Source organism: Rhinolophus hipposideros, assembly GCF_964194185.1.
Source record: "Rhinolophus hipposideros genome assembly, chromosome: 7".
Taxonomy (NCBI): Eukaryota; Metazoa; Chordata; class Mammalia; order Chiroptera; family Rhinolophidae; genus Rhinolophus; species Rhinolophus hipposideros.
Genome location: NC_138053.1, coordinates 37,471,339 through 37,485,260, shown reverse-complemented (window position 1 = coordinate 37,485,260; position 13,922 = coordinate 37,471,339). Strand labels below are relative to the sequence as shown.

The following is a 13,922-nucleotide window of genomic DNA, read 5'->3' as shown; positions in this document are numbered from 1 at the left end:
TGATTGGCACCTAAGTTCTCTTCTTACACTTAGGACAACATTAGATCCAAGAAAGGCCCACTGGGCTGTAGCCACGAGCCAGTTCTCTCTCATGACACAGCTTTGCTTCTCGCCAAGTGGGGAACAGGTGTTGGAGCAATGCTGCTAGAAGTGCATCTGCTCTCTGCTGCTGGTAGCTCCCTGGCCCTTTGATGACTTTTGACAGCATGGCCTGCTCCATCTCCTCTAGTTCCCTTGCCCTCTCTTACAGGGCATTCCAATCCTATAGTAGGGATTGAGGAATACCTTTAGGGAGCTCCAAACCTCCCAGCATCCACAATACCTCTGGGTCCTTCATGACTACTTTCGGACCCTCTGACATCTAATTCAAAGCCAGTCCGTTTCCAGCCCACTCTAGATAATTGCATCATTCTCCTCAGAGACACCCAGTGTGGTCTGATCACAGTACGAGCACTGCTACCATCTCCTCTCCTTTGGGAGGTACTGCCATGCCCAGGGAGAAATACTCTGGGACCTCACCAATTACCCATGAGGCTTTGACCATGTTCAAGGCAGGGTCATCAAGGACAGGTTGGCTGTGGGAGAGAAAACTAGGCAGGCCTGGGCTGTGGCTTGCTGAATCCATGCAGCATTAGTCCCACCCACCCCCAGGAGTGAATGTAAAAGTAGGAACCACAAAGTTTAAGGGGCAGATAAAGCTCATTCTGATCTTGATTATGAACTGCAATGGAGGGGTGTGTCATGGAAGGTGGTTTGTGGGGTGGTGGGGGAACATCTCTCACTGGGGAGATGCCAATGTCTTGATTCAAGGTGACTTCCATGGAGGTAGGGTTCCAGAAGATAAACCTGTTCCCAAGGAGAGGAGGCAGGGAATCAGAGCCAAGCTGAATGGACTGGAACACAAGGTCTGGGAGGGGAACAGTGCTCATCTCTGCAGAGAAATATTGGATGAAGCAGATTTGTACAGATATTCATATACAGAGCATGCTCAATGAAGGCTAACCAGAAAGGCCGTGGGCCAGGTGAGTCCGCAGCTAACCTGGGACTGACCAAATCACCAAATCCAGAGCTGAAGTCAGCCCTGCAGCCCACCAGCACCTAGTCTCTAAAGTACTACCTGGCTCGATAACCATAGATTAGGAGACGGGATGAATCTGAATCTCCTGGATACCCAGCCAAATATTATGCTGGGTATTTTACATATGTTTTCTCTAATCCTCAGAAATTTTCAAACAATGGGGAAAAGTGAAATTAACTCTACGTGGCATCTCTAGTTTCAGTTTAAAAGTCACTCTCTTAGATTTCCCTGAGCCCATAATCTAAATTAACTTCTCCTATAATACTATGTATCGTCTAGTTTATCTAATGTCACTCAGTATACCTCATAATTTGATATTCATGAGAGTGATTAAAGTTCCTTGTTAGCATGCATTGTGTTCATTTTATCTGCTAAATGTGTCCCCAAAGTATTTGGCACAAAGACTTTCAAAAAATATTTTTGCACCCTTGTATGCATGGAGAGAAATGCACTAAAGCAACCAGTGAATCATATGTGAGCTACAGAGGCCCTTGTGGATTCAAAGTTTCCCTCCGTGGGACTGTGGCCACTGCACAGACTAATGTATCCAAAAATCAGAATGATGTCCATGATCACATAAATGAGATGATCTTAAATAAAATTTTACACTGACTAATCTGCCAATCATACAAAAGGTGAGTTTTATATTTTACTTCTACTTCTCTGGACTTCCAAGAAAACAGAATAGGTATAAAAATGTACATGTGAAAGTCCCACCTATTTGTGCTCTTTTCCAGCATTTCCATACAGGAAACCTGCTAGAGAAATTATAATAGGTCCGTGAGAAAAATAAGTCTTCCTTTAGAGTAAACAAATTTAACTGATACACAGGTTTGTAAACTTGGATTTCTCAGACTCTAATATGAGACTACTCATAATTCTCGTGTGTGTGTGTGTGTGTGTGTGTGTGTGTGTGTGTGTGTGTTGTGGTTGGGGGGTCAGTGGGCATATTGACATTGAGTATATTTGGCTTTGGTTCTGTAGGCACCAATGGACCCTTCCCCTCTCTAGAACACAGTTTGACTAGCCGCTCATGTGTTCCAGGAAAACCAGTATTAAGAAGCATTCTGTCAGTTCCACAGTACATTAAATCCTACCCTCCTAATGCTAGCTGTATAAATCCAGAACAGAACAAATTACGTAAGGCTGAGGAAATATAAACAAGAGCTTGTAAATAATATTTCAATCAATCACTCTACTGTCAAATTTATCCTGCATCGTACAGGCTGTTTCAATTTTTACCCAAGCCTGTCTCACATGAATTGGCTGCTCCACAGACCACTAGATGAGTGTATGCTTGAATTAAAATAATATGAAAAGGCTTGGGCACTGATCAGGTGAGAATATTGGCAGCACAAAGGGGCCCACAGTATACGTCACATCCAGCAAGCGCTAACTACTTCCAAAGAAGGTATTTTTGTGATCATTTTAGGAGGATGGTGAAGCCCAGTGATGTCAAATAATGTTCTCAAAGTCACATAGTATGTGACGGGGGCCGGATTTGAACCCAGGTATTCTAGCTCCAAATCTGGACTCCACTCATCACCCATTTTCGTGTGATGTACTGACTCTTTCTCAAGCTTTGTACCACCTCGTTCTATAGCCCATCACATTACCCGATGGTCATATCGCACCTCTCAGTGCCTTCTTCTAACAGCCAGGCTATCCTGTATAGATGAGCCATCCTGCTTTTCAGGGAGCCCACCAAGCCCACACCAAGGTTCCTCTTAACTCTCCCTTAGCCTTGGAAAGAGAAGGAGTCAAGCCCACACCGTGGCACTTGCCAAAGTTCTTTGTCTGTTCAGCAGAATCTCAGCTTCCTCACCACATTAGTTTTCTCTTCACTCATACTCAAAGCTCAACTTCTCTCTGCTGCTGAGGCTTGGTTGGGAGAGGACCGAGGGTACCTATTCGTTCAGCATTTTGTGACTATTCTCCTCTACCTCCCCACCTCACCTTCGCTAAGTATGGAGTGGCTGCTCACACAACCCTGACTCGATTCACAGTGCAGGGTGTTCTGTGGGTTCGCCTACACAATCCTTCATGCACCTGTGCCTTCCCACATGGTTACTCCCATACTCCAAGGGCCCTCTAGGTCCTCGGACATCTCAACCAATAGACCAGAGCTTCTCAGGTGTCTTTTCAACAAGGAGGTGCTCAGTTGCATGGAAGGTCTGTCTGATGGCTGCAAAGTTATGGAAGAAGATAACAGCACTATGAGGTGGAAGCATGCTAGACGTGTCACCAGGTCGCCATGTTGTAGGCGGAAAGGGGCGAGTGAGGGAGTAACAGGTTATGCGCAGCCCCGTCAGTGTTCCCTGCCCCTGCTGTCAATGTCCTGGAGCCTGAAATCCGGACACTCCTTCTCACTCATACCTGTATTTGGTCAAGCACCAAACACTATGCGTCAGATCTGACCCAGACCTGTGGCACCCAGTCCCCTCCCTCTGCCACATTATTGCCTTTGTTTCCCTAAGTGCCTTTTGCTCAGACAGGTGTAAGAGCCTCCACATGGGTGTCCCTGCCTTTAGGATCATTCCTCTCAAACCTTCCTCCTCAAAGTCTTCAAATTTCCAATGACAACATCCCCTTCCGTGAAACCCTTTCTTGGTGCCCCAAGTTTTCTCTGCTTGGAGTGTACATTAGAATCACCTGAATGCTTTTCCCAAAATTTACATTCTTGAGCTGTATCTTTTACCTAATGAATCAGAATCTCCTGGGCATAGGGCCTGGGTCTATATAGTTTCAGAAAGATTCCTAGTGAATCTGATGTTACATCCAGTTGAAGAATCACTGCCCTATACGTTAAGGCCAAGCGCCTCAGCATAGCATTAAAGACCTTCGCGAGCTGACCTGGCTGGGCCTACCTGCCGCATCAGTCATTCCCCACTTTCCACCTTAGACTCCAAAGATACTGCTGTTGTTTCATAAACCAGTTTCCTGAACTCTTATGCTAACCCATGCGTCCCTGCCTGCGCTCTTATCCACCTGGAAAATGTCAATACATCCTTCTAGATTCAGAGTAAGGAGCATTTCTGTGAAATCTTCTCTACCGGCCACTTCACAGGTTTAGCACTGAGCTTCCTTTGTTTCGTGATGAAACCAGTTCAGAGGAATAGTACCTTAAATGGTTCTGACATTATTGAAGGGGGTGAAAATCTCAAAGTCAAAATTATCCTCACACTCAGCATTGAGCTCACATTCTGGGAGGTTTCCAGGGACAGAGACCCACATTCACATGTCCTAACCCACCCTCTTTCCAGGACATACAAGGACTGAGTGGACTGTTTAACCTGTTTCCCAAATGTGTTCCATGATGGGAGCAGGGAGTATTTTGAAAATAGGTTTGTTTGGGAAATACTGGGTTAAAGAATATTAAACAAGCCTGTCGTTTAAAGTGTTTGCCTTTTGTATTCAGTGAGAATCTTCCAAAGAGGAATCCAATCTGCCAGTCTGCCAAAGTTATTTGAGTATAGAATGCTGTTTTCATGGAACTAGTATTCTGAAGAATATTCTGGAAAAAAAACTGCCTTTCTCATTCCCCACTGCAGTTGCAAATGAGAAGCCAAATGAGGCACAATCTTTGCTGGTTCTTAATTAAAAAGTGGGGGAAACCACACTACCTGGCTTGGTCTGCAACTGGGCCTTGTCCTAACAGGACTTTCCACCTGGAGAGGAAGAGAACTTTGTACCTTGAGTGCTGCCGTCTGGGTGTGGCCACCCAGCTCCTCAAGGAGCTCCAGAGAGAGGCAATGGGGCTGGGAATTTCCAGTGCATTACTACTTTGATGACAAAGTACAGTTATTAGGATACTGTTTAGTGACATTCCCCTTTATTTGGTTAAATGATTCAAAAAGGTATATATGTTATTTACTAATACAATAATTTGCACATATGGAGTTTTTCTGTCAGTTTGGAGTATTCATTCATTTTGAGGATCTGGAAAGTTGAAGGGGGTGGAAAACGATAACCAGTCTTAGATGTGCACAAGTGGTTAAATGTGGACCTTTCTCTATAATTACAAGTGCATCTACAGTGCCAAGTGAATAGACTGACAGTAAACTTCCAGGTGTTAGGAAAAGTTTCTATGCAGAATCTGTGGTTAAAATATGTCCTTCCCAAAAATATGGTAAAAAAAAAAAAAAAAGTTTACTGGCCAAAAGAAAATTAGGCCAAACTTAAATTGATTATGCTTGTACAATTAACACTTTAATAAGTGAAAATCCAATGTACTTTTAGAATAGTAAATTCAGATAATGATGCTCTCACTTATTGATACAGTATAAAGATCGCAGAGTTGTATGTTAGGAACCCACGTCCAACTTGGCTCTTCTGGGAACTAGGTATGTGTAACCTTGGGAAAGTCATTTAATTTGCCTGTGCCAGAATATTTTTCCTGTGCAAAATGAGACACTTGAGCTAGTTGATCCCTAAGGCACCTTTTAATTCCAAAATTTTGTGAATATGAATTACATGCAACTAAGGTAAAGGAAGGAATGATGGAAATTTTACAGCTGGTACAATACTTTGAACTAATTTGACTTGTTGAACTACACTTTTCAAATAAAAGTGATGTTCAATTTTTAGTTAACTTCTTAATTTTTGTTAATTAAAATCTTCAATTAAAGTTGTAAATGTAACAGTGACCTTTCCTGGAAACATATGAAAATAATAGATACAATGAAGAAGAGGCCAGGATGTAATGAGAAAAGCATTTTAATGCAGCAAATACAGTTTTTAGATCTTAGCTGATTTCTGAAAACAATTATGTTAGTGCCTCATATATAAAAATCACCCAAATGGGGACTCTGCTCTTTGGTGTAAAGCATTGGCCATGTAGGATTCAAAAACAGTATGATTTTTCCAATAGAGTTGTTTCCATTGTTGAAAACTTGCAAATATTTTGACCCTTTTTAGTTGTGTTTAATGAAGTACTTTTACAGGAACGTTTCTGTTTTTTTCTTCCCTTGGAGAAGTTGAAACAATAACTACCTTAACACCTTCTCTTCAAAGTGACTACAAGAAGTCATATTCCTGAATATCAGTGGCTTCCTGGTAGTAATCTGAATACCTTTGGAATTGCAATGCACTTTTCAAAAACTCTTGAATATTAATATACTGTGTAATTTATCAATTATTTAAAACAGGTAATAAGACTACAACGTCTTCCTATGTCTGGTATTTTAATGACTCTTTGTAGCTATTCACATATTTAGAGCACACATTTGCTATGAGGCATCGATGATCTATCTATCTATCATCTATCTATTATCTATTTATCATCTATCTATCTATCCTTTATCTATCTATCTATCTATCTATCTATCTATCTATCTATCTATCTATCATCTATTGCATTAACGTTTCTCAAGCTCCAGGTATGGGCTTAGCAAAAGATTTCAGCCACTAGGGCTAAACTTGAAATTGTTCCAGAAATGATTTCAAGATTCAGAGCAACTACTGAATTCAGAATTTTAAAAAACTAAAAATATAAAAAATCTTATCTTAAAATAATTCCTACTCTTTGGAAAATATGAGGGGCTACAGGATAAATCCTTCATTTGAGGTATGTTGACACCGAAACCCAGATAGTACAATGTAGAATTCGGGTTTGTCGTTGGCCAGGGTAACACTTTTCACTAATTGCTGACTTGGATTATGCTTTCTCTAACGTAGGAAAATCACCCCCAGAAAACAGTCACCCACAGGAATCAAATGCATTTCAAATAACACAAGTCACCTGTAGACCAAGGAATAGAACATCCTCGAATAGTGAACATTATGCTATTATTCTTAGGACCAGGGAAAAGAAAATCCATCCAATGATTTTGTGCTGATTGGGATTTTTTTCTTTTATTGTGTTTTATTTTTAATGATTGCTTTGGGTCAAGGCCAAATGTGTAATTTTCCGAATAGAGTTGCTTCCATTGTCTAAAACTTGGATATATTTTGTGTTTGATTGAGAATTTTTACCGGAAAGTTTTTCTGTGCTTTCCCTCCCCAGCAAAACTAGAAACAATAACCACTTTAATATTCTCTCTCGAAATCTATAGCATTTCCTAACCCAAGTCATTAGTCACTAGTCATGAGGACATTTTGGAAACTATCTGTCACAATTGACAGATTAAGACAAATAAATTTTGATTCCCAGACTACTTAAACTCTTTAGTGAAATTTTGTAGAAAAAGCAAGGCTTTTGGTCAAAGATTGAAAAAAAAATTTTTTTTTGTAAATAAGCATTTAAAATTTAGTTTTACAAATACCTTTCTTTTCTTTGATACTCTGACTCAATTGTTTCTTCTGCCTTTTGAGTTTTTTCACAATAAATTCTAAAATATTTAAACTTTGAGAAGTCCCATGAATTTTTACATTCAAATCAATTTTGACTTTTTAATTTTATCTAATCTCTTGCTGCATGTGTATGATGCATATAAATTATATATGAATATATCTGCATACATTTAGCTTTTGACTCAAGGGAGTAAAGCAATTATGGTTCCTATGTGTATTGAAGAAATTCTGATATGAAATAGAGGGAAAGAATTGTGGCAAGAAGGGCCTTATAGCTATGTCAGTTCTACACTGAAAACCTTTGGAAGATAAAGTATGAGATGAACTGAGGTAAACTCTTTCACACCTTACACATCATGCTCAGTGACAGGCTGGTCTCAATCCAGTCTCAGGTATATGATCCATGACTCGGGGCAGATTTGGAGATGCCACAGCTTAGGCCTACCATCGACCCATTCAGCCAAACTGAGGGTATACTAAAGATACTGTGCTAGCTAACGGTACATAACATCGTGAAGCAAGTCCTTTTTTGCAAGACCTGAGGAAACATGAAGGTTTGAAAACCACCCAAGAATTTCAAGCATACTTTGTGGGTCTCTGGAGAAAGCAGATCAAAATGGACTTAGTTACATAATAGACCTAAACTCCTTCTACTATTCTTCCATTTGCTCCTTCCCCCAAATAATGACTTTCATCAGGAAATGTTCAGGGCGTGTGCACAGAAAAGGAGACGTGACATTACTCTTCCCTCGAAATATAAAAATTCCCACAAGCTTTCCTCGGATCATTGCCTACACGTGCATTGAAGGCTGTTTCTTTCTGTCTCAAAAAAATAAAAACAAAAAACAAAAAAACAAAAAAAAAACAAAAACAAAAAAAGAAGGAAATCTGTTCACATATCGCCAAAGACTATGACCACCTAGGAGAACCTGTGTTATATCTGCTCATTCCAGACACATTTTACATTATCATGAGCCTTATCACACATGAATTACCGAATAACTTCAGCTTATTTCCGGTTCAGAAAGGCGTGGGTTTCACTAAGAATGAGAATGTCGAAGTCATCAAAAATGGTTAAATATAATAGCATTAAAAAGATTTCTTTTTCTATCTGTAGCACTTTCTAGCAGTCATTTCATATTAGTGGGATCAAGGGATGCTAACTAGAGGCAGCATAGAATGTAGTTAAAAACCCTGGCTTTGAAGCCTGACCGTCTGTGTTCAATCCTGGCCATTCTGCTGCCATTGTGTAATGTTGGGAATAAGTCGCTTAATTTCTCTTTACTTCAGTTTCTCCATCTGTAAAAGGGAATAATAATAATAGTGCCCAAATCTCATAAGGTGGTTTTAAGAAATAAATTATATAGTTCATAAAAAGCTATTATAGGGACAGACTGAAATGTTAGTCACTATTATTATTTTCATCTTGGAGAGAAAACAGTTGTGGAGTGAGGGATTTGGAACTTGATTTGTTATATTCGGGCATGCTGTAAATTGTCATAAATAAATGTTACTAATCCGATTGCACTAATAAAATGACTCAAGGGAGACCAAGTGACTAATTTGAGTACCTCTACTAAAGTAAGACGGGATAAAAACCCGATAAACCATCTCCAAAGCTTTCTTATTTGGGCTGCTCTCAAGGGGATGTTCATTACAAACCTTGGCACGTGTAATGATGGCACATCTATGGACTCTTGGACTGAATACAAAGTGCTTCACTCACCTTGCTGTTCACAGAATCACCACTCAATATTTACCAAGCACCTATGGGATGTGTGGGACTGTTTTCTGGCATTAAAGTGTTTTCTCAACTTTGTAGATAAGAAAACAAAATTGAAAAAAGGCAAGAGCTTCACTGTCACTTCCAAAACCACAGGAGGGGCCAATATTACAAAGAAATATTTATTTCTCTCACCACACTCTACAGCTCAGGGCTCTGTCCCTTAAACCACACACTATCCCATTGCATTTATAGTTAGCAAATTGTTTTTAAGACCCATATACATTTACTGCATCTGTTTTGTTTATCTTTTAATGGTTACATAGCAGATTGACACAGTTTTTTAATCAAAGTAAACAAACTTTATTACAAAGCAGGTCTAGGATGTGTTGATAAGAGAGCATGATGATAAATTCTATTTATTTATTGAAGATATAAGTTGGAACACAGGATATGAAAACAGCATATCCTAGCATATTAGATAATACCTTTCATAAGAGTTACATTTCTAATTGACAGAAATGGTGACCATGTTTTGAATTCTTAAAAGAAATAACCCTTATTGAAACCACCACCACCAAAACACACACACACACACACACACACACACACACACACACACACACCTTTTAATCAATCTGTCTTCTAATCATAGTGTTAACAGGTTTTAAAGAATTTTTTCTTTATAAACCTATGCATTCATTAGTATAGTAGGATATATGGTATTAACTTCTATCATGAAAAGTCATCTTTCTCCCATCTCATCTTCCTGAAAAGAGTAGCGATCCATATGTATATATAACGTGTGTGTGTATGTATGTGTGTGTATGTATATATACATACATATATTATATTATATTATATTATATTATATTATATTATATTATATTATATTATATATTATATTATAGCCAGATCAATTCTAACAGAAAGGGTTGGAAGTTCATCGGTTGTTTAAATTTTCCTAATCTCTTTTTAAGGGTAAGCTTTTGGGGAATTCCTTTTTGCTAACCACTTTTAATAAACGTAACAAAACAATCTACCATACTACCAACAATTTTAAAAGCTACAAAATCTATCCTTAGCCATTGTTCATATTAACTTTTATAATTCAATTCCCAAGTATAAGATGTTGGAAGCTTCCACTATGGCAAAAGCTAAGAGATTACAAGATTTCTACGGTATAGTTTGATAATCATTTCACAAATTCATGCTCCATTAGACTAGATCCAACAGAGAATCTTAAGCTCACAAAAACCTGTAAACAAGGCAACATGTCTTCTATGAAACATTCTCCAAGGATATAGCTTCCTATAAGGATGTTCATCAACATATGAAAAATATTATTTATTTGTTTAAAAAAATCTTACCAGTAGGACTCAAAAAACAGCTCGTCTTCTGACCAATTTTTAGCTAAGTGGACAAACAGACAGAAAGACCTAAGTTTAGGTGTTGACTCAGACACTGGTTGAATGAAGCTAGGAACCTTTCTTAACCCTTTTGGACCTTAATTCCCTTTTTTGTGAAATGAAGATATGAGATGACATCTAAGTTCCCTTCTAAATATATAATTTTGTAAATCATACTTTGTGATAGTAGTATTTATAATAAGCTCTGTGGAGTTCAAAAGCACTTTCATACCAACTGTTTCATTAGATCCTCATAAACTGATATTTAGAGGTAGGTGGTGGAGTTATCACTACTATTATTTTCCCAGTAAGTGTGCTGCTTTTGATGTCCAGTGGGATTTACTAGGAACCGTAAGATCTAAAGAACCATCCAGAAAGATTTAGTTCTCAGGAATCAGAATAAATACTCTATTAAAAAATTTCTTCCTACTCTGTGGTTCCTTATCATGAAACTTTTAAAGCCTTAGTTAAAAAAAGAAAATTAAAGAGAAAAAAAATGTCATGCTATTTGCTTCTGTCGATGCAGTTCCTACTGGAGGGAAATTATATTGATTTAAGGTTGAAAATAAATTTTAACTGCCGTGTGATAAATACCTTTTTAATGAGAATGAGTTTCTTTGAGCAACTGCAAATTTTAAAAGAGCACTGGGGCTTAGGTAAAATTGGGTTTTTATTTTTGGTGCTTATCTTTGCAAAATGTTTTTAAGTAAGTAGGAAATTAACAGGTAAAATAGTTTACAAAGAGGAGAAAAAGGAGACCCTCATTAGTAACAAGAAATATTCTGAATTCAGATAGGAATTCTGAGTATTTGTGATGTCTTGTCAGCTCCTTCACTTCAGGAAGACACAAAAACGATTCCTCAAAAATATGTCTAACATTTTATAGTTAATAAAATACAATAAGAAATGTAATATTATTTCATCTTTGCAACAATCCTGTAAAATAGATAAGGTTGTCCCAACAATGCTCCCAATTATTCTTCATCTCAGAGGTCAAGGAATTTCCTGAATAATTGAAATGCACAGGTTATCTGAAAGATTCATTTTTGTCATTATATCTCACCTCTTTCTGACCTCTTTCCTCATAAAAACCATTATGAGAAGTGAGAAATAGCAATATTACATTAATTGTGTTTGCTTACTTTCCTTCTCTTTTCCTGCCCTCTGAAAGTGCAAAGAAACAGGAAAACAGCCAAAGAATGGGGAAAACAGAAAGGAAGGAGGAGAAACAGGATGCCTCAATAATCTAATCAGGTAATTACCAGTTGGCTGTACAATGTCATAAATAAGTCCAAATTCGAAACAGAGCAGAATCTAAAAACTTGATTTCACCACATTTTATCAGTCTGAGTTATCATGCCCAACAACCGTTTGTATGGCCATTATAACCCGTCATTAAGAATCTGAAACAATGCAAAGTGCAGTAAGACATGCGTTTGTCTTGATATAGCTATAGTCTCTTTTTACTGACATTTAATAATTCACATATAAGGAAAAATTCTGAAGCAGAATACTTCACTAACCAGGATAGCTCCCTCGCTGCCCAGGTAAAACAGTCGAGTTTGATACACAATCTTGCATCAGGAGATCTGTTTATTACATCTAATATTCTAATTTTTTGAGACATGTGCCTTTTCACTAAGCAAGGTCCCAGAGGCTCATAGTACTGTCATTTTAAAGTTTTTCTTTTCCAATTTGGAATACTGTCTTCAAATATGTTTGGAAGTTGAACTAATTTTAACTTTCCCTTCAAAGAAGAGGAAAACCACATGCTTTCTATCAGTTCATTAACCCTTCTACTTTTGCAAAAACATGAGTTATTGAATATATAGCTAATGAAAAGCAATTTCTGTCTTGCAGTTTGAATCTGGCAATTTTGTAATGTGTATAATTTTGAATTGAAATGAAACAATCTCTAAGCATGATAGTGGGTTGATTAAAAAAAGAGAAATTATTCTAAAGCCACTGTCGTTAAACGTGCAAAAACCCCTCAATTCATTAATATCTTACAAATTTACAGCTGTTGCTCTCAAAATCAAATTAACCTTTTCTACCTACAAAGAACTCAAAGGCCTTAACTCTGAGTGTCCAAAGTAATGCGACACCAGACACCTCCTTTAACACTGATTTGATGTTATTTCTTTAATCAATAAAAAACCAAGAGAGCGTTCCTGTCTTTCACACCAACCTCTTGGCAGCAAGCCTGAAGAATGTGAAAAACAAACACCCCATTTTCTATCCACAGATTTTTCTATCCATACAATTTATATGTGAGTGTCTCCAACAGCCACTGAGGAAGGGGTCTTCTGATCAACTCATACACATTTTAAAACAAACACATCAATCAGAAGTTTATAACTATGGTGGCCTTTCATTTAAATAGAAAGCCAAGTATGAAAAGGAAAGAGAGTTTCACTACTTTTCAACTTTAAACTTTCTAATAATTAGTAAGACCACTTTGTCAATAGAGAAACAAAGAGCTATGATTAGAATAAATCCAAGCATAATCACATGAATTTTATGTATGTTTCACTTTTATCCAAGATCAGAGTAGCAAAAAAGAAAAAATATAAATAAGATCCTAGTACTGTTTAACCCTTAAAAACGAAAACCAAGACAAAAATATATAAAAGTACTATAATATTTCCACATCTTAAGCCATATTTTTCATGAAAAACTATCATAATGGGAATATCGATCTATTACATTAAGTATCTTGCAAATGGATTGCAAGTAAGTTTAAAATTACTTCCATTAGAATTTCAAACGCCACCTCAACACTCTGTGAGAAGGCATTTTCTGAAGCATAATCATATACTAAAACTGCCACATCAATTCAAGGCTGCCACAATAAAATGATTAAACCAAAGTATGGAACTTACCTTGTTATAAATAAGTGGCAAATTGCAGACACTTTTCAGCTTGCAGCTATCTAGCATATTTGATTAGAAAGAAACAAAACATCTTTCACTCCACTGAGAGAACTGCATATTCAGGCTTTCCTTACTGAATCCCGGCAAGGGAGGCTGTCCACCTCCAAAGGACTAGTGACAGCTTCTTCACAGAGTGCACTTGCTGCTCTGAACTGCAGCGACTTAGAATGAAAGTCAGAGGAACCCGTGATGTTTAAATACCATTGCTTCACATTCACAGGATATGACTCAACTCTCTCTCTAACCAGTAGGGGTAGAGTTTCCCCTCGCAAAACTGTTAGGTTACATAATAAACATCACATTTGGGGTCCTAAAATGTTTATAAACTTAAAATTTTCACCTGTCAAACATGCATGTTTAGTAATTAACCTCTTCCCTGTGGCACAAGCTCTGAATGGAAATGAGAATTATAACATGACACAAAGAAAAACTATCCTGCTTGCTCTCTGCAGTGAACTAATTTAGTATTATTAAATGTGTGTGAACTT

At 37.7% G+C, this 13,922-nt stretch overlaps 1 protein-coding gene across 4 annotated transcripts in view; it reads right to left on the bottom strand.

Annotated features, from left to right (window-relative positions):
* MCTP1 (multiple C2 and transmembrane domain containing 1) overlaps positions 1-13,922 on the bottom strand; it is a 493,160-nt gene that overhangs the window by 322,947 nt on the left and 156,291 nt on the right. For 2 of the 4 annotated variants that reach the window (XM_081053524.1, XM_081053525.1), the window contains exon 1: positions 13,384-13,603. The exons of the other annotated variants lie outside the window; for them this stretch is intronic. In XM_081053524.1, the coding sequence (XP_080909650.1) occupies positions 13,384-13,440 (57 nt within the window). In that variant the 5' untranslated portion in view covers positions 13,441-13,603. Of the gene's footprint in view, positions 1-13,383; positions 13,604-13,922 lie in introns of those variants that run through there. 4 annotated transcript variants of the gene reach the window in all.